This window comes from Eretmochelys imbricata, chromosome 3, assembly GCF_965152235.1.
Source record: "Eretmochelys imbricata isolate rEreImb1 chromosome 3, rEreImb1.hap1, whole genome shotgun sequence".
NCBI lineage: Eukaryota > Metazoa > Chordata > Testudines > Cheloniidae > Eretmochelys > Eretmochelys imbricata.
Genome location: NC_135574.1, coordinates 208,411,089 through 208,432,644, shown reverse-complemented (window position 1 = coordinate 208,432,644; position 21,556 = coordinate 208,411,089). Strand labels below are relative to the sequence as shown.

At 67.7% G+C, this 21,556-nt stretch overlaps 1 protein-coding gene across 1 annotated transcript in view; it reads left to right on the top strand.

The window, feature by feature from the left end:
• PTK7 (protein tyrosine kinase 7 (inactive)) overlaps positions 1-20,979 on the top strand; it is a 109,691-nt gene extending 88,712 nt beyond the window's left edge. The window contains exons 5-20 of the mRNA XM_077814180.1: positions 162-312; positions 3,014-3,144; positions 3,434-3,700; positions 4,248-4,381; positions 4,915-5,050; positions 5,481-5,600; positions 5,883-6,032; positions 6,613-6,763; positions 8,267-8,394; positions 14,320-14,523; positions 15,433-15,588; positions 17,804-18,036; positions 18,642-18,722; positions 18,912-19,063; positions 19,155-19,333; positions 19,984-20,979. Coding sequence (XP_077670306.1) covers positions 162-312; positions 3,014-3,144; positions 3,434-3,700; positions 4,248-4,381; positions 4,915-5,050; positions 5,481-5,600; positions 5,883-6,032; positions 6,613-6,763; positions 8,267-8,394; positions 14,320-14,523; positions 15,433-15,588; positions 17,804-18,036; positions 18,642-18,722; positions 18,912-19,063; positions 19,155-19,333; positions 19,984-20,144 — 2,534 coding nt within the window. The 3' untranslated portion in view covers positions 20,145-20,979. The remainder of the gene's footprint in view (positions 1-161; positions 313-3,013; positions 3,145-3,433; positions 3,701-4,247; positions 4,382-4,914; positions 5,051-5,480; positions 5,601-5,882; positions 6,033-6,612; positions 6,764-8,266; positions 8,395-14,319; positions 14,524-15,432; positions 15,589-17,803; positions 18,037-18,641; positions 18,723-18,911; positions 19,064-19,154; positions 19,334-19,983) is intronic.
• The last annotated feature ends 577 nt before the right edge of the window (positions 20,980-21,556 follow it).

Sequence of the window (21,556 nt, the reverse complement as noted above, 5' to 3'; positions counted from 1 at the left end):
CTGGCAGGCTCTCTGCATGCTGCAGCCCAGCCCTGTGCGGGATTCCCGCCAGCCCCTTGGCCAGGCCTCCCTGTGTCTTGTGTCTTGCTGGAGATGAGCTGGCATTCGGGGGAGAGGTGGGACTCCAGCCACCCTAATGTTCCTGCGGTCTCCCCTCCCAGACGAGAGCTTCCCGCGCCCGGTGATCATCCCGCAGGACCTGATCGTGAGTAAGAATGAAGAGGCCATGTTCCACTGCCAGTTCACAGCAGTGCCTCCTCCCACGCAGGAGTGGGTCTTCGAGGACAACTCTCCCATCACCAACAAGACACGGTAAGTGCCCGCCCCCACTGCGCTGGGGAGGGCGAGAGGACCCAAACTGGCAGAGGAAAGGAAACCCATCTCCCGTTTCATCGCATGCTCCTGAGACCTGCAAGGCTGGAGGAGCCACGAGCCCTGCGAGTGTGAGAGGATCAATCCCGCTTCCCATACTGGTGCCCTCCCTGCCCTTTCCAGCCCCAGTCCAAGGGCCAGGCTCGTTCTGGGTCGGGTCCCAATTCCCATGAGGCACGGTCTGTGCCAGTCACTTGCCAAGGGCCTGGAAGGCGAGCAGCAGCCTGGGGGCTTGTCTCCCCGGTTGAGAGGCGGGATGAGGGAAAGCAGTCTGATTGCTGGCTAGGTCAGGTCAGGAAGGAATCGGTCGAAGCTGGCTTGACCCAAGTCACTCTTTGCCTGCAGGCAGAGCGTCCGCACTGTGCTTTGCACGGCCTTAACGACATTGGTTTAAAAACACCCCTATAGTTAAACTACGGCCAACCTGCGGGTATGCCAGGCCAGGCCAGGCCTCAGTGTGGCTTGTTACCGTCCCCACCCTGTTGTTAGGGCACCTGCCTTGTGAACCGTGATCCCTCTGTTCCCTCTCTCCCCCAAGCTGGCCCAGGCTGTTGCTGCTGGCCCTTGGCCTGGTTCTCTTCTGTCATGTGGCAGCACGCTGGGTTATGGGGCAGCTTGAGAGGGGCAGGGATGGCAGGGAATTACCTGGAAGCCTGGGGTATCTCAACGCTTGATTCAAGAGCTGAGGACATGGGCAGCCAGCCCCAGAGTGGCCGTGCTCAATGGTACTTAGCACACGCACCGTGACTGAACAGACACGTGCCTGGCCGTTGCTCTGTGCCAGCATCTGGAGTGAAGAGCTGAGGGCAAGAGGGAGCCATTTGCAGCACATGGCAACAAGCCTGACCCGCCCTCCAAAGCCTAGGAATGGCACTGGAAGTTCTCGAGCACCCTCTGCTGGGCACATGCCGACAGCTCTGTGTGTTTTGTGGAGCACTGCAGTGACGCTGGGTCTGGCAGGCCTGGGCTGGGGGTGCCCAGCCAGCGCTGGTGCCTGATCTGTTGATTGGGTATCGATGGTATTGATTGCTTAAGAATTGCCAGCTGACAGATTTGCACTGTCTGGTGGGTTCTAGGCCCCAGATCAGGCTGTGGTGTTGACATTGCTGTTAAATTGGGTATCCCAACTTGCACCTTTGGGAAAAGGCTTCTGAGTTTGCAATAGTTTCAGTAACACCAATAGCAAAATCACAAAAACTCCCACCCAGCAAGGGGGGTAGAGAGAGCGAATACAGAGTGACTGTCTGAGCAGCCATGTACTCGCACCGTCCCCCACGCGAAAACCCGCAGGGTCAGTCATTGTCCTCACCATCACCCTGCTGTCTCCCAGGGTACACAGGCTGGGATCAGCTTTCCCAGTGTGAGACGCTGGCGCCCCTGTGCCTAGTGCATATTCCGTAGGGGTTCAGCCCCTTTTCCTTATTTGAACTTCTGCCCCCCACTAATGTTGGGGTGCCCATCTCCCACAGGTTACTAGGCCTTTTACCTCAAGCTTCTTAGCATGTATGTCAGTTACCGTGGCATTGTGGTGGTCAGACATCTGCTGATGTTCCGGACCTGGGAGATCTAAGGCTGATATCAGCTGGTATCCTGTGGTTACCTATCAGCATTTCAGTCCTCCTTGCACTGTAAGCAGCACCCTCGCCCGGGCAAGCTCATGATCCGGGCTTGCTCCTGGCCAACTGCTTATGCCCTAGCTGCCGTTAGTTTAGCTAGTGTCGCCCTGGCCCGGAGGGCGAGGTTTTCGTTGTGTTTCAGTTTGGGTTTTGTTTTATTCCCTGTTATTTCCCATTTGTGAAGACCCCAGGCTCGATCTTTGCAGCCCGGGGCACAGGGGGCTTGCCCAGAATCCCCGCTGGCATTTCACAGACCTGATGGTTCTTGCCCCCAACGGAGCTGAGTGTAGCTGCTGTGGGGCTGTCTGCAGCCAGCCCGGCCCCATGGCTCTGAGGGGTGGAAACCTCCTGGGGGCACTGGCTCCAGGTCCGAGCTGTGACACCAACAGCCCACTGGAGCCCAGGGGCTAGGAAGGGCAGAGGAGACGGCAGTGGAGGGGAAGGCTAAAGCAGTGTGGCGGGGCTTGGGCCGAGCAGGTTTCCTCGCTGGGTGGTGCTGAATGTGTCAATGAGGGACCGAGTAGCTTGAGGGTCAGGTACTCACTCAAGGTGCGCTCTCCCTTCATCCCCGAGCCAGCCCCGAACCCCAGTGCCATGCACCGTCCCGAAATGGGGCCCTGCTCTGCGCCCGCTCAGGATGGGCACCCACACTGCCTGCCTCAGGATCCCCTCGCAGGCCTGGGGCCTGTGCGTCCGGGACCATCTCCCCCGGGATTCCCCGCCGGCAGCCCCTGAGCCATCAGAGACGCTCCTGCACAACGCACATCCTGGGGCAGCAGCAGCTGTGAGCCACCTCCAGCCCTCCTGAGGTGGGCAGCCAGGCCTGCCCCCTGTCCCAGGTGGGGAAGAGAGCCTGCCCCCCAGCCCCTGTATTTCGTGTTCCAGTGCCCAGCAGAGGGGATGCGGGGAGGGAGCGCGTGGCCACTGAGCGTGTTGCTTAGACAGGGCCGTGCTGCGGCTTTGCACGTCTGTCCCTCCTGTCTCAGCCCCTCGCTGATGCTCGGCCACTCACTCCCTTTGTGCAGGATCACGGTGTTTGCCAATGGCTCCCTGCTGATAACCCAGGTGAGAGCGCGCAGCACGGGGATCTACAGGTGCATTGGCCACGGGCAGAGAGGGAAACCCACCGTCCTGGAGGCAAGTCTGCGGCTGGCAGGTAAGGCCCTGGGTGGCTGGCCAGGTACTCGCGTGGCCCTGGCCGTACTCTGAGCCAGGCGGGCGCAGCGCTGCCTCTGTCCGGTGGTTGGGGATGAGCCGTTTGTTCTCCAGGGCTGCCCGGCCATGGGAGAGCAGTCCTGTCCCACTGCCCAGCCAGGGCCAGGAGCTCTGCTCTGCTCCCTGGATCCCTGCCTGGATCTGCGCTGAGGCCCAGCGCCTGGGGCAGCAAGGCACAGGGCCTCGGGGCACGGCTGGGGGTAAGTCACCTCTCCCCCGGTTTCTCTCAGAGATCGAGGACATGGCGCCGTTCTCCCCGAAGGTTTTCATAGCGAGCCAGGAGCAGCGCGTGGCCTGCCCCGCCCCCCGCGGCATGCCCCAGCCCCGTGTCTGGTGGGAGAGGAACGGCCTCCCGATACCTGCTAGTGGCAGGGTGCGCCAGGAGGCCGAGGAGCTGGTGTTCACCAGCGTTACCGGGAGTGATGCTGGCACCTACGCGTGCCACGCGGCAAACAAGGCCGGGGAGAAGAAGCAAGACCTCAGTGTCACCGTAGCCAGTAAGCATTTTCCACTGGGGGCTGGGCAGGGGGCTCTGGGGATGGGCTGGGCAGGGGGTGGTGGGGATGGGCTGTGGGGGGCTGGGCAGGGGGTGGTGGGTGCAGGGTGCTGGGCAGGGGCGGTGGGTTGAGATGGCAGACGGGCAATGCCCCGTGGGTCACTGACTCTGGAGCAAAGGCTGAACGAGGGCAGGCTGCGTAGCAGAGCCTCGCCCAGCAGACCGCCCCAGACGCAGCAGGGAGGAGGCTGTCTTGGTTGTCTTTGGGGTGGCCTCCGGCAGGTCTCCCCAGCCCAGGGGCAGTACCCGGGTGTCCCCGTGGCTCTGGGAGGAGGTGGGGCCTTTTCCCAAAGGCCCCCTGCCCCACCCCCACGTTACAGAGCAGAGCTCCTGTGGCCCCGGACGTCACGTCACCAGCAGTCCACGCTGGGCGGGCGGGTGGTGCAGTACCGCGGGTGCCCGAGCTCTCCAGGCCAGCCAGGGGCACTGCCCGGTGTGGCTGAGGCAAGCACGGCAGGAGCCCAGGTAACGCTGTGCCCCGTCCCCAGCGGTGCCCAGGTGGGTGGAGATGCCCAGGGACAGCCAGCTGGAGGAGGGGAAGCCGGGCTATCTCCACTGCCTCAGCAAGGCCTCCCTGAAACCCACTGTCACCTGGTATCGCAACGGCGTCTCCATCTCCGAGGTGAGTGTGGTGCGTGAACCCCAGCCAGCCCGGCCGCAGCTCCCAGCACCCGCGCTCTTCCACCGGCCGGGCAGCCCTGGGGACCGGCTCATTCCCAGCCGCGCTCTCCCTGCTGCCTCTGGGCTGCACGTCGGTCCAGGGCAGCTGCAATCCATGGAACACTGAAATGAACCTTGCCCAGTGCTAGGACCCCCTGCATGTCTCCCCCCGCCTGCCACTGTCAGCTCCTAGTGCCCTGGGCCCCAGGCCACTTCCCCTGGCTCTGCCCCATACCTCAGCCCCAGTCTCTACCCCCTGCCCCGCAGCCTGCTCGAACGGGCCGGGCCACAGCCCCTCCCTGGCCTGCTCCAGTGGGCCAAGTCCCAGCCTGAGCCCTGGCAGGGGAGGTGGCAGAGCCTCAGGGGCGGCCGAGCCAGCCGCTGACTGCCCCTGCAATGGGCCTGCGGGCCAGGGCAGGGCCAGCTCCCCAGGGCCAGCAGCATGCCCGGGCAGGGGAGGGCAGCAGGACTGATGCTGCTGTTCTGGTTGAGCAGGACTCGCGCTTTGAGATCTCGGAGAACGGGACGCTGCGCATAAACAACGTGGAGGTGTACGACGGGACCGTGTATAAGTGTGTGAGCAGCACTCCGGCGGGGAGCATCGAGGGATATGCCCGCGTGCACGTCCTGGGTAGGCCGGGCGGCTGCGTGCCGCTGCGGGGACCCCCCGTGCCCCTCCTTGCCCTGCTTGGGCAGGCGCTGCACTCCTGGGTTGGGACACCAGCTGCTTTGGCCTCTCCCGCCATGGGTCCTTGGCTCTTCCAGCATGAGCCCTGCTCCTGTGTGAGTGTGCAGCAGGGCCGGGTATCCGGGCGGGGCCCCTGCTCCCTGTGTACGTGTGCAGCAGCACCCCCGGGGCCGGTGCAGGTCTCCAGGCACGGCCCCCGATGCCAGTGCGGGTCTCCAGGCTCTTCCCTTGGTGCTGGCGCGGGTCTCCAGGCATGGCCCCCGCTCCCGGCACGGGTCTCCAGGCACGGCCCCTGGTGCTGGCGCGGGTAGGCAGTGGGGTCAGTTACACTCAGGGGTCCCTGGGCTGACTGCCCCGTCTGTGTTTGTTCCAGAGAAGCTGAAATTCACGCCCCCCCCGCAGCCCCTGCAGTGCATGGAATTCGACAAGGAGGTCACCGTGTCCTGCTCGGCCACTGGCCGTGAGAAGCCCACCATCCAATGGCTCAAAACAGGTGAGGGGGGGGACGTGGTCTGTTTCTGGACTGCCTGGGGCTTGACTTCCCGGCGTGGCGGGGGCTGGGCTCGGCACCAGGGATCGTTCTGGCCTAAGGCCTCTGGCCCGGCTGTGTAGCTCGGTGCCCTTCTTGAGCGCCGCAGCAAGGGGGAGCCCAGGCCACAGCCGTGCTGCAGGATACATGCTGCCCATGTCCTGGGCACAGCGCTGGAGCCCGCAGGGCCCAGAGCCTCCTGCTACTTTGTGTGGCTGCAGCGTAACCCCCGTTTCTGCCCTCCAGATGGGAGCAGCCTGCCGGCTCATGTCAGCCTCAATGCTGGCGCCCTGCACTTCCGCAAGGTGAGCCGGAGTGACGCTGGTAACTACACCTGCATCGCCTCCAACAGCCCCCAGGGCGAGATCCGGGCCACGGTGCAGCTCACGGTGGCAGGTGAGTGCTGCGCGCCTCCCGGGTCGGTCCCTGCTCCAGAGGGGCATTTCCTGGGCACCACCCCTTAAACATCCGTCCTGAGGAAGGGAGCATGCTCTGGCCTCAGGATCCCAGCACCATGAGCCCTTCGCACCTACTGGTGCTGCAAGTCATGGCCTCCCAGTCAGCTGAGCTGCTGGCAGCGTCTGTTCGTCCATGTGCCGCTGGGTCAGGGCGCGAGTCACCCCAAAACCCCGTCCTGTTTGTGCAGCTCCCTCTCCCGCCCCCAGCTGTGCCAGCCCCCCGCTGCAGCCTATGGCACTGGGAAAATGCCACCGGCAGGGAGCTGTCCTGCCCCACGCTGACCCCTCGCACAGGCCCTGCTCTGACCTTCCCCCTCGCCGGCCCCAGGGCAGGTCCCCCTGGTAGTGCTGGACAAGGGGGACATCTGAGTGCTTACCTCCTGGTTTGAGGGTCCCCCCCCTGGAGCTGGGATGTCCAGGGAGCCTGCGTAGACCTGGCGGGGGGGGGGGTGGGGAGCGGCGCGGCAGTAGGAGAAGAGCTCGCATTGGCACTGAGAAGCTGTGACCTCTGTGTTCAGTTTACATCACCTTTAAGCTGGAGCCGGAGCCCACGACGGTGTACCAGGGGCACACAGCTGTGTTGCGGTGCCAGGCAGAGGGCGACCCGGTACCACACATCCAGTGGAAGGGGAAGGAGAGGATTTTAGATCCCAGCAAGCTCTCACCCAGGTACGGAGCCATATCTCTGCCCCCCTGCCGCTGGAACCTGAGCTCTCCTGCCTTGGGCACGTGTGACGCGTGAGGCTGGCTGCCTCCAACCCATCCTGGAGCAGTGTTGGGGGGCCAGCTGGGGGCACCATCCCCAGCCTTCTGCACTCCTGTGCCAGGCCCCAGACCTGGAGACCAGACCAATCCACGGGGGGATATTAGTCATTGGGCAGTTTCCTGCACTGCTCTGTGAGTGATAGTTGTGACTGGGAATCCCCTGCCTCCAGGAGCTGAGGCTTTAAGGCAAGGCCCAGGTATGGAGGAGGGTACCTTGGGCCCAGGCCGTGACGACTGAGAACGCTGCTCCATCAGAGCTCACCAGCTGAGCCACTGAGGCGCTCAGGAGTGGGGAATCTCCAGGGAGCAGGAGAGTCCGTTCCCTTGCAAGGCCACCACTCAGCAGGCCTGGGAGGCCATTGGAGTCCCCGGGGGAGACCCGCCCAGGCCGGTGTGCTCAGGAGGGCTGTGTGCTCGGTGTTGGTACCAGTAGAGCTGGCCATCAGGTGCTGTTCTCCAGCTGTAGTTACGCCCTAGGACTCAGAGAAAGGCGGCTTCTCCAGGGGTAGGTACAGCCCTTCCCACGCAGCACTGCTCGGGGGCTGCACTGGACCAGTCTAGTTACAGGGCTGAGTGGAGACAGGCCTTCAGTCCGGTTCCCCGAGGGCAGGTGCCCACATCTGACAGGGCAGCGTCACCACTGGCAGCTACAGCAGAGGGGCTGAGCGCAGGTTGGGCAGGGCGAGCGAGGCCCCGAGCAGGGCTGAGGCTTGAGGAGTGGTGCCTGAGTTCAGACTTTCTGCCTCCTGGCCCCTTTCACCAGCAGCAGATCAGGGAAGTGAGGCAGAGGGGAGAGCGCTGATGGGGGCCGCCAGTGCCCTGCATGCCTGACCCAGCACAGACCTCAGTTACGCCCTTTGCTGGGCCCCTGCCCTCTCCCGCGGGGTGTGCAGGGCGCATGCCTCTCAGCACCCAGCCGGCGGTGAGAACCTCTCCCGTCTCAGCGGGGTCAGTCGCAGTGGGCAGTGCCGGAGGGATCTTGCCGGGCTGACGGATTCGAGGCCCGAGACAAATGTTCGGCTGGATCAGGTGCGTGCACAGGCGTTCCGGGAGCGTGCTGGAAAGCCATGGAGGGGCACTTGCTCTGCACAGAGCCATGCTGTGTTGGGGGGAAGCGCTTTGCAGAGGGCTGGGTGGCTGCCGGCTCCGTGCAGGCCAGGAGGCCCCTGGAGGAATATGGGGGTAGCAGAGCTATTTTGAGAAAATATCACAAAGAATTCCCACGGTCTCCCTCCTGCCGTCCCTGGCTGCACGGACCCAACAGGAACGCTGGCCCTTGACCCCTGCCACTTCCCTCTGCTCTGGCCTCACGCACTGTGTCCCGGGAGGGCCTTGCCTGGGGTTAGCGCAGCGGCTAGCACACGGGACACCCCCTAAGTGCTGCCCTGCGGGTGCCTGTCGTTACAGGATCCAGATCATGCCCAACGGCTCCTTGGTGATCTACGACGTCACCACGGACGACTCCGGGAGGTACACGTGTATTGCTGGCAACAGCTGCAACATCAAACACCGTGACGCCATCCTCTACGTCGTAGGTAGGATGCGCCCTCGAGCCCTTCTTGGGGACTCGGGCAGGAGCAGCTCAGCCCCCGGCGGGGGGGCCTGGGAACAGCGGCTGGGGAAGGCAGGCGTGTGTTTCCCCTCTGTATGGGCACCTCTGTGCAGTCGAGGGAGGGTCTCCTGTTGCTATAGCACCGTTTGGCCATGCCAGCAGGCCACCATCGTTGCACACGGTGCCATGAGGGCAATGTGGAGACAGCCAGGTGGGGTTTGGAGCTGGACCACTGGGGCTTCAGGGGCTCCCTGTGGCAGCACAACTAAGGAATTGGGGTCAGGACTCACTCAGGGCAAAGAGCACCCCCCACTGAGTGCCCGCCCAGCCAGGGGCTCCCCTGCACACGCACCCACTCAGCCGCGTCCCGCCCAGCCAGGGGCTCCCCTGCACACGCACCCTCTGAGCCGCGTCCCGCCCAGCCAGGGGCTCCCCTGCACACGCACCCACTCAGCCGCGTCCCGCCCAGCCAGGGGCTCCCCTGCCACACGCACCCTCTGAGCCGCGTCCCGCCCAGCCAGGGGCTCCCCTGCACACGCACCCTCTGAGCCGCGTCCCGCCCAGCCAGGGGCTCCCCTGCCACGCACCCTCTGAGCCGCGTCCCGCCCAGCCAGGGGCTCCCCTGCACACGCACCCTCTGAGCCGCGTCCCGCCCAGCCAGGGGCTCCCCTGCACACGCACCCACTCAGCCGCGTCCCGCCCAGCCAGGGGCTCCCCTGCACACGCACCCTCTGAGCCGCGTCCCGCCCAGCCAGGGGCTCCCCTGCACACGCACCCTCTGAGCCGCGTCCCGCCCAGCCAGGGGCTCCCCTGCACACGCACCCTCTGAGCCGCGTCCCGCCCAGCCAGGGGCTCCCCTGCACACGCGCCCTCTGAGTCGCGTCCCGCCCAGCCAGGGGCTCCCCTGCCACGCGCCCTCTGAGTCGCGTCCCACCCAGCCAGGGGCTCCCCTGCACACGCACCCTCTGAGCCGCGTCCCGCCCAGCCAGGGGCTCCCCTGCACACGCACCCACTCAGCCGCGTCCCGCCCAGCCAGGGGCTCCCCTGCCCACGCACCCTCTGAGCCGCGTCCCGCCCAGCCAGGGGCTCCCCTGCCCACGCACCCTCTGAGCCGCGTCCCGCCCAGCCAGGGGCTCCCCTGCCACACGCACCCTCTGAGCCGCGTCCCGCCCAGCCAGGGGCTCCCCTGCACACGCACCCTCTGAGCCGCGTCCCGCCCAGCCAGGGGCTCCCCTGCACACGCACCCTCTGAGCCACGTCCCGCCCAGCCAGGGGCTCCCCTGCCACACGCACCCTCTGAGCCGCGTCCCGCCCAGCCAGGGGCTCCCCTGCCACACGCACCCACTCAGCCGCGTCCCGCCCAGCCAGGGGCTCCCCTGCACACGCACCCTCTGAGCCGCGTCCCGCCCAGCCAGGGTCTCCCCTGCCCACGCACCCTCTGAGCCGCGTCCCGCCCAGCCAGGGGCTCCCCTGCACACGCACCCTCTGAGCCGCGTCCCGCCCAGCCAGGGGCTCCCCTGCACACGCACCCTCTGAGCCGCGTCCCGCCCAGCCAGGGGCTCCCCTGCACACGCACCCTCTGAGCCGCGTCCCGCCCAGCCAGGGGCTCCCCTGCCACGCGCACCCTCTGAGCCGCGTCCCGCCCAGCCAGGGGCTCCCCTGCCACGCGCACCCTCTGAGCCGCGTCCCCCCCAGCCAGGGGCTCCCCTGCCACGCACCCACTGAGCCGCGTCCCGCCCAGCCAGGGGCTCCCCTGCACACGCACCCTCTGAGCCGCGTCCCGCCCAGCCAGGGGCTCCCCTGCACACGCACCCTCTGAGCCGCGTCCCGCCCAGCCAGGGGCTCCCCTGCCACACGCACCCTCTGAGCCGCGTCCCGCCCAGCCAGGGGCTCCCCTGCACACGCACCCTCTGAGCCGCGTCCCGCCCAGCCAGGGGCTCCCCTGCACACGCACCCACTGAGCCGCGTCCCGCCCAGCCAGGGGCTCCCCTGCACACGCACCCACTGAGCCGCGTCCCGCCCAGCCAGGGGCTCCCCTGCACACGCACCCACTGAGCCGCGTCCCGCCCAGCCAGGGGCTCCCCTGCACACGCACCCTCTGAGCCGCGTCCCGCCCAGCCAGGGGCTCCCCTGCACACGCACCCACTCAGCCGCGTCCCGCCCAGCCAGGGGCTCCCCTGCACACGCACCCTCTGAGCCGCGTCCCGCCCAGCCAGGGGCTCCCCTGCCACACGCACCCTCTGAGCCGCGTCCCGCCCAGCCAGGGGCTCCCCTGCCACACGCACCCTCTGAGCCGCGTCCCGCCCAGCCAGGGGCTCCCCTGCACACGCACCCTCTGAGCCGCGTCCCGCCCAGCCAGGGGCACCCCTGCCACACGCACCCTCTGAGCCGCGTCCCGCCCAGCCAGGGGCTCCCCTGCACACGCACCCTCTGAGCCGCGTCCCGCCCAGCCAGGGGCTCCCCTGCCACACGCACCCTCTGAGCCGCGTCCCGCCCAGCTAGGGGCTCCCCTGCCACACGCACCCTCTGAGCCGCGTCCCGCCCAGCCAGGGGCTCCCCTGCACACGCACCCTCTGAGCCGCGTCCCGCCCAGCCAGGGGCTCCCCTGCCACGCACCCTCTGAGCCGCGTCCCGCCCAGCCAGGGGCTCCCCTGCCACACGCACCCTCTGAGCCGCGTCCCGCCCAGCCAGGGGCTCCCCTGCACACGCACCCACTCAGCCGCGTCCCGCCCAGCCAGGGGCTCCCCTGCACACGCACCCTCTGAGCCGCGTCCCACCCAGCCAGGGGCTCCCCTGCCACACGCACCCTCTGAGCCGCGTCCCGCCCAGCCAGGGGCTCCCCTGCACACGCACCCTCTGAGCCGCGTCCCGCCCAGCCAGGGGCTCCCCTGCACACGCACCCTCTGAGCCGCGTCTCGCCCAGCCAGGGGCACCCCTGCCACACGCACCCTCTGAGCCGTGTCCCGCCCAGCCAGGGGCTCCCCTGCACACGCACCCTCTGAGCCGCGTCCCGCCCAGCCAGGGGCTCCCCTGCACACGCACCCTCTGAGCCGCGTCCCGCCCAGCCAGGGGCTCCCCTGCCACACGCACCCTCTGAGCCGCGTCCCGCCCAGCCAGGGGCTCCCCTGCACACGCACCCTCTGAGCCGCGTCCCGCCCAGCCAGGGGCTCCCCTGCACACGCACCCACTCAGCCGCGTCCCGCCCAGCCAGGGGCTCCCCTGCACACGCACCCTCTGAGCCGCGTCCCACCCAGCCAGGGGCTCCCCTGCCACACGCACCCTCTGAGCCGCGTCCCGCCCAGCCAGGGGCTCCCCTGCACACGCACCCTCTGAGCCGCGTCCCGCCCAGCCAGGGGCTCCCCTGCACACGCACCCACTGAGCCGCGTCCCGCCCAGCCAGGGGCTCCCCTGCACACGCACCCACTCAGCCGCGTCCCGCCCAGGCAGGGGCTCCCCTGCACACGCACCCACTCAGCCGCGTCCCGCCCAGCCAGGGGCTCCCCTGCCACACGCACCCTCTGAGCCGCGTCCCGCCCAGCCAGGGGCTCCCCTGCCACGCGCACCCTCTGAGCCGTGTCCCTCCCAGCCAGGGGCTCCCCTGCCACACGCACCCACTCAGCCGCGTCCCGCCCAGCCAGGGGCTCCCCTGCACACGCACCCTCTGAGCCGCGTCCCGCCCAGCCAGGGGCTCCCCTGCACACGCACCCACTCAGCCGCGTCCCGCCCAGCCAGGGGCTCCCCTGCCACACGCACCCTCTGAGCCGCGTCCCGCCCAGCCAGGGGCTCCCCTGCCCACGCACCCTCTGAGCCGCGTCCCGCCCAGCCAGGGGCTCCCCTGCCACACGCACCCTCTGAGCCGCGTCCCGCCCAGCCAGGGGCTCCCCTGCACACGCACCCTCTGAGCCGCGTCCCGCCCAGCCAGGGGCTCCCCTGCACACGCACCCTCTGAGCCGCGTCCCGCCCAGCCAGGGGCTCCCCTGCACACGCACCCTCTGAGCCGCGTCCCGCCCAGCCAGGGGCTCCCCTGCACACGCACCCACTCAGCCGCGTCCCGCCCAGCCAGGGGCTCCCCTGCACACGCACCCTCTGAGCCGCGTCCCGCCCAGCCAGGGGCTCCCCTGCACATGCACCCTCTGAGCCGCGTCCCGCCCAGCCAGGGGCTCCCCTGCCACGCACCCTCTGAGCCGCGTCCCGCCCAGCCAGGGGCTCCCCTGCCACGCACCCTCTGAGCCGCGTCCCGCCCAGCCAGGGGCTCCCCTGCCACGCGCACCCTCTGAGCCGCGTCCCGCCCAGCCAGGGGCTCCCCTGCACACGCACCCTCTGAGCCGCGTCCCGCCCAGCCAGGGGCTCCCCTGCACACGCACCCTCTGAGCCGCGTCCCGCCCAGCCAGGGGCTCCCCTGCACACGCACCCTCTGAGCCGCGTCCCGCCCAGCCAGGGGCTCCCCTGCACACGCACCCTCTGAGCCGCGTCCCGCCCAGCCAGGGGCTCCCCTGCACACGCACCCTCTGAGCCGCGTCCCGCCCAGCCCGGGGCTCCCCTGCACACGCACCCTCTGAGCCGCGTCCCGCCCAGCCCGGGGCTCCCCTGCACACGCACCCTCTGAGCCGCGTCCCGCCCAGCCAGGGGCTCCCCTGCACACGCACCCTCTGAGCCGCGTCCCGCCCAGCCAGGAGCTCCCCTGCACACGCACCCTCTGAGCCGCGTCCCGCCCAGCCAGGGGCTCCCCTGCCACGCGCACCCTCTGAGCCGCGTCCCGCCCAGCCAGGGGCTCCCCTGCACACGCACCCTCTGAGCCGCGTCCCGCCCAGCCAGGGGCTCCCCTGCACACGCACCCTCTGAGCCGCGTCCCGCCCAGCCAGGGGCTCCCCTGCACACGCACCCACTGAGCCGCGTCCCGCCCAGCCAGGGGCTCCCCTGCACACGCACCCTCTGAGCCGCGTCCCGCCCAGCCAGGGGCTCCCCTGCCACGCGCCCTCTGAGCCGCGTCCCGCCCAGCCAGGGGCTCCCCTGCCACGCGCCCTCTGAGCCGCGTCCCGCCCAGCCAGGGGCTCCCCTGCCACGCGCCCTCTGAGCCGCGTCCCGCCCAGCCAGGGGTTCCCCTGCCACGCGCCCTCTGAGCCGCGTCCCGCCCAGCCAGGGGTTCCCCTGCCACGCGCCCTCTGAGCCGCGTCCCGCCCAGCCAGGGGCTCCCCTGCCACGCACCCACTCAGCCGCGTCCCGCCCAGCCAGGGGCTCCCCTGCACACGCACCCTCTGAGCCGCGTCCCGCCCAGCCAGGGGCTCCCCTGCACACGCACCCTCTGAGCCGCGTCCCGCCCAGCCAGGGGCTCCCCTGCACACGCACCCTCTGAGCCGCGTCCCGCCCAGCCAGGGGCTCCCCTGCACACGCACCCTCTGAGCCGCGTCCCGCCCAGCCAGGGGCTCCCCTGCACACGCACCCACTCAGCCGCGTCCCGCCCAGCCAGGGGCTCCCCTGCCACACGCACCCACTCAGCCGCGTCCCGCCCAGCCAGGGGCTCCCCTGCACACGCACCCTCTGAGCCGCGTCCCGCCCAGCCAGGGGCTCCCCTGCCACGCGCACCCTCTGAGCCGCGTCCCGCCCAGCCAGGGGCTCCCCTGCCACGCGCACCCTCTGAGCCGCGTCCCGCCCAGCCAGGGGCTCCCCTGCCACGCGCACCCTCTGAGCCGCGTCCCGCCCAGCCAGGGGCTCCCCTGCCACGCGCACCCTCTGAGCCGCGTCCCGCCCAGCCAGGGGCTCCCCTGCCACGCGCACCCTCTGAGCCGCGTCTCGCCCAGCCAGGAGCTCCCCTGCCCACGCGCACCCTCTGAGCTGTGTCTGCCCAGCCAGGCCACGTATTGAGCTGTGCGTTGTGCTGTCATCTCACACTGCGTCATTTGGCCCCCAGACAAGCCGGTTGCAGAAGGGGACGAAGGTCCCAACAGCCACACGCCCTATAAGATGATCCAGACTATCGGGCTGTCGGTCGGGGCGGCCGTCGCCTACATAATCATTGTGCTGGGCCTCATGTTCTACTGCAAGAAGCGGAGGAAGGCCAAGCGGCTGAAGAAGCACCCGGAGGGCGAAGAGCCCGAGATGGAGTGTCTGAATGGTAAGGCCTTAGCTGCCAGCCGGGGCTTGGCACAGGCCTCCCACACAGGCCCCAGTGCGCTGGGAGTGGGGACCGGCAGGGGCTGCCTCCGTTTCCATCAGCACAGAGCCCTGTCTACCCCAGGCAGGAGCGTGGGGTGGGTCCCCAGGCTCTCCCAGCAGGCTGCGCTGGAGGCGTTGGCAGGGCAGTGCCAGCAGAGGCTGGCTGGGCTGCCCCATGGCTCAGCTGGCAGTGGCAGGTTGTGCAGTGACCCAGCGAGCGGCACGGAGAGTTCCCCGCAGTGCGTGGATGCAGTGCCCTCTGGTGGGCACGGCAAGGCAGGGCCCGCTCTGTGGCTTTCCCTAGCAGTGGGGAGGGTGAGAACTGACCCCCATGTCAAGGCATTCCCTGCTCCCCCTCCCCCAGCCTGCAGGCTGAGCTCCCTTCAGGGGGCACATGCTGGAGGGCTGCGTTGGGCATGGCATGCTTGCTGGGCCAGCAGCCATGTGCTCTCTGCCCGGGAACTCGGGTGCCGGCTCCTCTGGTGATCAGTAGAGCCCATGCAGTTGGTGTGGTAAAGGAAGGTCTCCCAGGGACCAGGCCGTTAGCTGACTGGGGCTTGGAGAAGCCGGTAGCACCCTGCAGCCCATAAGGAGCCTGGTGAGGCTTGCTGTTGTGCAGGGGGATGCTGGGCCACGGGGTGGTTTTGCCCAGCTTTGGTGTCAGGCTCACAGGCCCACGGTCCCTAGCGTCACAGAGGGCTGCTGAGCTCTGACAGTACGTCCAAGTCTTGCTTGGGTCTGAGTGTGGGGAGGGGCTGAGCGCTCGCTTCACACCGTCTCCGAGTCCGATCTGTGGCATTGAACTGAGATCCTGGCCGGGGTCCCTGGCTGCCCACGCTGGGTATGATGGCCCCTGTTTTCCTCGCAGGTGGTGCTCTGCTGCAAAACGGGCAAACCACGGCCGAGATCCAGGAAGAAGTGGCCTTGACCAATCTGGGCAGTAGCTCCGGCGCTAGCAAGAGGCACAGCGCCACGGACAAGATGCACTTCCCCCGCGCCAATCTGCAGACCATCACGACGCTGGGTATGGGCAGTGGGGCTGCTTCAGACCCGGGTGCTAGGTCCAGAACCAAGGTTCAGCCAGGACGTGACGCTTCCCGGGCTGGGAGCCACCTTCTGCTGCCTGCCCCCAGCCCGAGGGCGTCCTCCTGTGCCAGCTGGGTGTTCGCTCCTGGGCGTCTGCTACTCAAGCACTCTCCTCTGGCTGCACCAGCCCTGCCTTTGCCCTGCAGCCTGCCAGTCCCTGAGTCTCTTCCCAGTGTCCCCCTGTGGTGTCCAGCCCCTGATCATGGGATACCCACAGAAATCCCAGCTCCTCCCTGCCCACATGAACAGGGTACCCCAGCTCCCGGGTTTTACCTTAGACACACACAGCCCTCCAGTGCGGTTCCAGTCAAACAGGAGATTTACTGCAGAAGGAACAGAGATTCAACTAGAAACCAGCGTGAGCAATGGATGCAAATGGTTACATCCGAAACAAATCGTAACGCGCAGTAGGCATCCCCCTGGCCTGTCTGTTAGATTCCACCCCCCAAAGTTCAGTCTTCTGCAACGTCTGCCGGTCTCCCCGCCCCCTCCCCCCCCCGCAGGTAGGCACCCAGTCTTGCACGAAGCATTAAATCTCCCCCCGCACACACAGCTTGCAGTGGTGATGGGAACTGAGAAGTTACAAGCTTCCAGCAGAGCCCTCACATGCTCAATGCCCTGGGAGCGGTGCATCAGGTGCAGTGAGTTTGTAAGGTCTGAGACAGGAGTTGCTTGTAAAGACTAGTGAGCCCTTTGCCAGCTGGCACCAGTGGGCCTCTGTCACCCAGGCACGGCTCTCAGTCCCTAGGGGCTGTAACCCCGAAGGGCTGTTTCCCTGTGCCATGTTCTGGGGTCCTGCAATCAGCCGCAGCACCAGCACAATGGAGAAACCTACCTGTGGGGCCTGGAGCACACAAGCGACGGACCAGCCCCATCAGCATGCATGGGGCGTGACCCCCTCCGACAGAACACTGGGGATGAGACCTGTCGCCCTCCCCTACCCTCTGGGCACAGAAATGCCCCCAGCTGGCTGGCCTACAGCCTGTTGCTCCTGATGCACGATCAGACTGTCCCGTCCGGCCCCTGGCAGCGCTGGCTCCGGGAATGCCCACTCATACAGCGTTCTTGGGCCGAGCCGACTGGGCCCTCTGCGGATCAGCGGACAGGAGCACCCGGCAGAAGGGGGCGTCGGCCGTATCGCCGTAGCTTTACCGCTACCCTGGCTGCTTGCCCTAAACATGGCTGTGACTCGTACCCTGTGCATGCAAGTAGACGCGCATTGTCCCAGTACGCTGCATGCCGATCTCCCTGCTGGCCAGACTGCCCCAGCGTGCTTACCCCAGAACCAGGGCTTGTGAAAACCCCAGGCTGGGCACAGCCCTCTAATCTGCCATCCAGGGCTGGCCCCTCTTCGTCCAGATGGGACTGCCTAACCGCGGCATCTGGGATGGAGGGGTTAGCTGCTCCCGGTGACGCCTGCGGTCCTCAGGCAGCGATTGCCCCTCCCTGGCCACACAGTGGCAGCCGGGCTGCATGTGCACGGAAGGGATAGAAGGAACGATCGGTGACGCGCTGGGAGTGTCGTGCGTGTGGCTCTCCTCACACGCTGATCCCCGATTTATTATTTATTTTCTTCCTTGGGGAGTTTCCTTCCTTTTGAACGGAAATGAGATGATGACGCCAGGGAGTGTCCCGCAGCTCCCCACCCAATGGGTGCCGGAGAGGGAGGGCGTGCCCCCGTGGAAGTGAGTGCCAGCTGAGCCCATGCCAGGTGGCTCCCGCCCTGGGGACCAGCCGCCTGTCCCGTTGTGTGGTCGCCGTTCCCTGCGCCCGCTGAATGGGCCATTCTCAGAAGCGCCCTACAGGGTGGTGTGGACGGCCCTGTCTGCATTGTCTGCACCCCCCTCGTTTTGGGGGTGGCAGTCCTGCTGGCTGCTTCGAGAGTAACGCTGGGTCAGCCTTCTCCTCCCAGCTTAGCGTAGGAAAGCAGGGCGGCAGCGTGGCCTAGTGGGTAGGGTGCTGGACTGGGTCGCAGGGGACCTGGGGTCTTTCCCAGCTCTGCCCCTGGGCTGCTGGGTGACTGAGGTGAGTCGTCCCCTCTCTGGGCTCCAGCTCTCCTGTTTGCAGCAGGGCAGGGGCTCGGGCTGTGCAGAGGTGGTCCTGCACACGCCCTCTGGCCCGCCTCCCGGTGACCCGCTGCCCTCTGCTTCCAGGGAAGGGCGAGTTTGGGGAGGTCTTCCTGGCCAAGGCGAAAGGCCTGGAGGACAGCGAGAGCGAGGTGCTGGTGCTGGTGAAGAGCCTGCAGACGAGAGACGAGCAGCTACAGCTAGACTTCCGGCGCGAGGCGGAGATGTTCGGCAAACTGAGCCACCCCAACGTGGGGCGGCTGGTGGGCCTGTGCCGCGAGGCAGAGCCGCACTACATGGTCCTGGAGTATGTGGATCTGGTAAGGGAGGGGCCCTGCTGGCTAGGGATGGGGCTGTTCTGGGATGAGCGCGGGCTGGGGGTTGCCGTAGGGGGAGAGACCCTCTAGCGCCCAGGAGAAGAGGAGGGAGGCTGGGTTTGTGGCCAGGCCCTCCCTACCTCTGTCGAGAGGCCATTTGGCCAGCTTTGTCCTGGGGGGTCCAGGCAGGGCTCCTCTCCAGGATGGTCCAGGAGGGAGCAGAGACTCTGTGTGGGTCTGTCTTGGGCAGGGCCCTGGGCTAGTGCCGAGCCGCTAGGCCTCCCCAGTCCAGGGGTGCAGGGCAGGCAGAGCTCTCCAAGGGCCAAGGCCCGCCTGGGGGCCAGCTGGCCATGCCCATGGCTCGAGGAAGGGCTGAGCTGCGTAAGGGGCTCTGTAAGCTGGCCCCCAGCAGCCAAGGGGGAAGGGTCTAACACCTGGGGCTGGGAGGACGCCAGTCTCTCCGGAGCCCTCGCTCCCCCGCGCTGGCAGTGCCAGGGCCCCTTGCTGCCGCTCTCGCCTGCTGCCCAGAGGGCGGGGAGCTCGTGCCTCTGGCAGACAGCCCCTTGCTGTCCTGAGCCGTGCTGACGTGGCGATTTCGGCCTCGCCAGGGGGACCTGAAGCAGTTCCTGAGGATCTCCAGGAGCAAGGATGAGACGCTGAAGCCTCAGCCCCTCAGCAGCAAACACAAGGTAAGTGCGGGAGCACCGGTGACCCCTGGTGGGCTAAAAGGGCCAGTCTGCCCGGCTGAGGGCCCCGATCCTCCCCAGGATGGGCCCTGGAGCCTGCCCCCACAGGCACCAGCCCCGATCCGGCCCAGGCTGAGGGATGGGCCATGCTGAGATGCCCTGTGGCTGGCACTGATGTGTCTCTCGTGGCAGGTGTCTGTCTGCAGCCAGGTGGCCCTGGGGATGGAGCATCTCTCCAACACCAGGTTTGTGCACAAGGACCTGGCCGCCCGGAACTGCCTGATCAGCGCTCAGAGGCAGGTCAAGGTGTCGGCCCTAAGCCTCAGCAAGGACGTGTATAACAGGTACGTCAGGCCAGACCCTGGCTGCCTGCCCGCGGGTCCCCTGGGTGCGGGCGCTGTCCGGCCGGCCTGACCCCCCTGTCTCGCTGTGCAGTGAGTACTACCGCTTCCGCCAAGCCTGGATCCCGCTGCGCTGGATGCCCCCGGAAGCCGTCCTGGAGGACGAGTTCTCCACCAAGTCAGACGTGTGGTCCTTCGGCGTCCTCATGTGGGAGGTCTTCACGCACGGGGAGATGCCCCACACCAAGCTGGCGGACGACGAGGTGCTAGCAGGTACGTGGGGCACTGCCCCCACCGAGGGCAGGCTGGGCTGGGCAGAGGAGGTCGCTGAGTCGGGGGGATATTCTGGGCTGTTGCCTTCTCTCCCGCTCCTGAAAAGACTGCTGGAGCAGCGGGTCCTGGCCAGTATCTGAGTCGGGCCCAGGGCTGGACAGGCCCCACGGTGACCCCACAGCGATCCCTGTGCCCTCCCTCAGACTGCTCAGTGCCTCGGCCCTGGCTGGCTCTCTAGGCTCCCTGCACACAGGCTTGGCGAGCGGCACGGTGCTGTCATCCGCCCTCCCCCCACGGGCCTTTGGCCAACGCCCCGCCCCGGGGCCTCCTGTCCCTCCCCCCACGGGCCTTTGGCCAACGCCCCGCCCCGGGGCCTCCTGTCCCCCCCCCCACGGGCCTTTGGCCAACGCCCCGCCCCGGGGCCTCCTGTCCCCCCCCCCACGGGCCTTTGGCCAACGCCCCGCCCCGGGGCCTCCTGTCCCCCCCCCCACGGGCCTTTGGCCAACGCCCCGCCCCGGGGCCTCCTGTCCCTCCCCCCATGGGCCTTTGTCTCCTGTCTGTTCCCCCTCTGCTGTCCCTGCAGGGGGCTGACACCCGCCCTGCCCCAGGGCTCTCCTGTCTCTCACCCTGGGCTTTTGCTGTCCCTGCAGGTTTACAGGCTGGGAAGATGAAGCTGCCTCACCCCGAGGGCTGCCCTTCCAAGCTCTACAAGCTGATGCAGCGCTGCTGGGCCCCCAGCCCCAAGGAACGCCCCTCCTTCAGTGAGCTCGCCACCGCGCTGGGCGACAGCCCGTCCGACAGCAGAGCCTGAGCGGGGAGCCAGCCCCTTGCGGGGGCGCGGGGGGAGCCCGGCTCCAGGATCGGACTGGGACGAGTGGGAGCCCAGAGGGACCATGGGTTATCACAGCTGGACTGGGCGCTGGAGGGGGCCTCTCCCCGGCCTGCCGGCATGGTGTCCTCCAGGCCCTACCTTGGCTCCCCACGGTGCTCCAGCCAGCCATTGTGTGCCAGCAGGGAACGCTGGGGGCCCTGGGCCACTTCCACACCTCCGACCAGGGGCTCCTCTTCTGCCCTGAATCCCCAACACAGCCAGGCCCCGTCCTGGGGGGCTGGGCTCCATGCCCCTTGGCGCTGGGAACCTGGCAGGAAACCCCCGTTCGGCTGAGATGCTGTGCAATGCAGCCCTCCCCTCTCCCCTGCGTGCCCCCGCCACCCTCTCCTTTGGGGCAGCCTGGCGCAGAGCTGTGGGCTGTCTCCCTGTGCCACGTCCCTGCCCGCTGTCAGACCAGGGGAGCTATGCACAGCCGACATAGATCCTCTCTCGGAGTCGCCGACGAACCTGTGTATTTATTCAGAGGTTCTGCTCCCCTGCCCCGCCCGTCCGTGCTAGGCCCCAGCGTGGCCCTGCACAGTGAGCTGAGCGGCAGGACCACCAAGTGCCTGGCATATGAAGGAGATTCTCACTCGCTTTCCTGACTATCCAATGCCTTCTTTTGTATGATTCCCCAGGGCGGCGCCCCTCTGGCCCCAGTGTGTCACGCTGACCCCTCCCCGCCGAGAGCCCTGGTGTTCGTTTGGTTGCGCGGGGGCTGTGACAGCCAAGAGGTTTTTTACACGCTGCTCTCAATAAAGAATCCCTTTTTGTAGCTGCTGTCGTCAGCCTCCTTCCCCCCTGCAGTGGCTGGGCGGGTCCTGCACCGGCTGTCGGCACAGCCAGCTCTCCAGCACCTGCACCTCGCACGCACCGGCTGTGGGGTGAGGCAATGCAGCACTGCTGGGCGAGGGGCACGCGCGCTGGCTGGCATCCCTGCTGCTGGGACGGCCTCCCGCCTCTCCTGGGAGCAGGGCATGGAGCTGGCTGGGAACCAGGGTGCTCTGCAGGACGTGGGTTTGTCTTTTCCAGGGAACAATTCAGGTTTGGGTTTTTGGTGAAAAGCAGAAAATCAAAAGATTTCCATCCCAGCATGCTGCCACAGAGCCTCCCGGGCGTTCTGGGTCAGGGAGCCAGTCCCCACCTGCAGCCCTCTGCTAGGGTTGCCCTCTCCACTGGCCAGCCCCAAAGCTTGCCCCCCGCCCCCCCCATGCCTTGCTCTGCACCCAGAGCCCCCAGTGCTGGAGTCGCCCGCAGGGTGCCTGGCAGTCCCTGTGGCGGGTGGCACTGGCCCGGCATGTTCCCAACACCTGGGCGCAGGGGGGAGCGAGGCAGTGCTGTGCCTGTGGGGC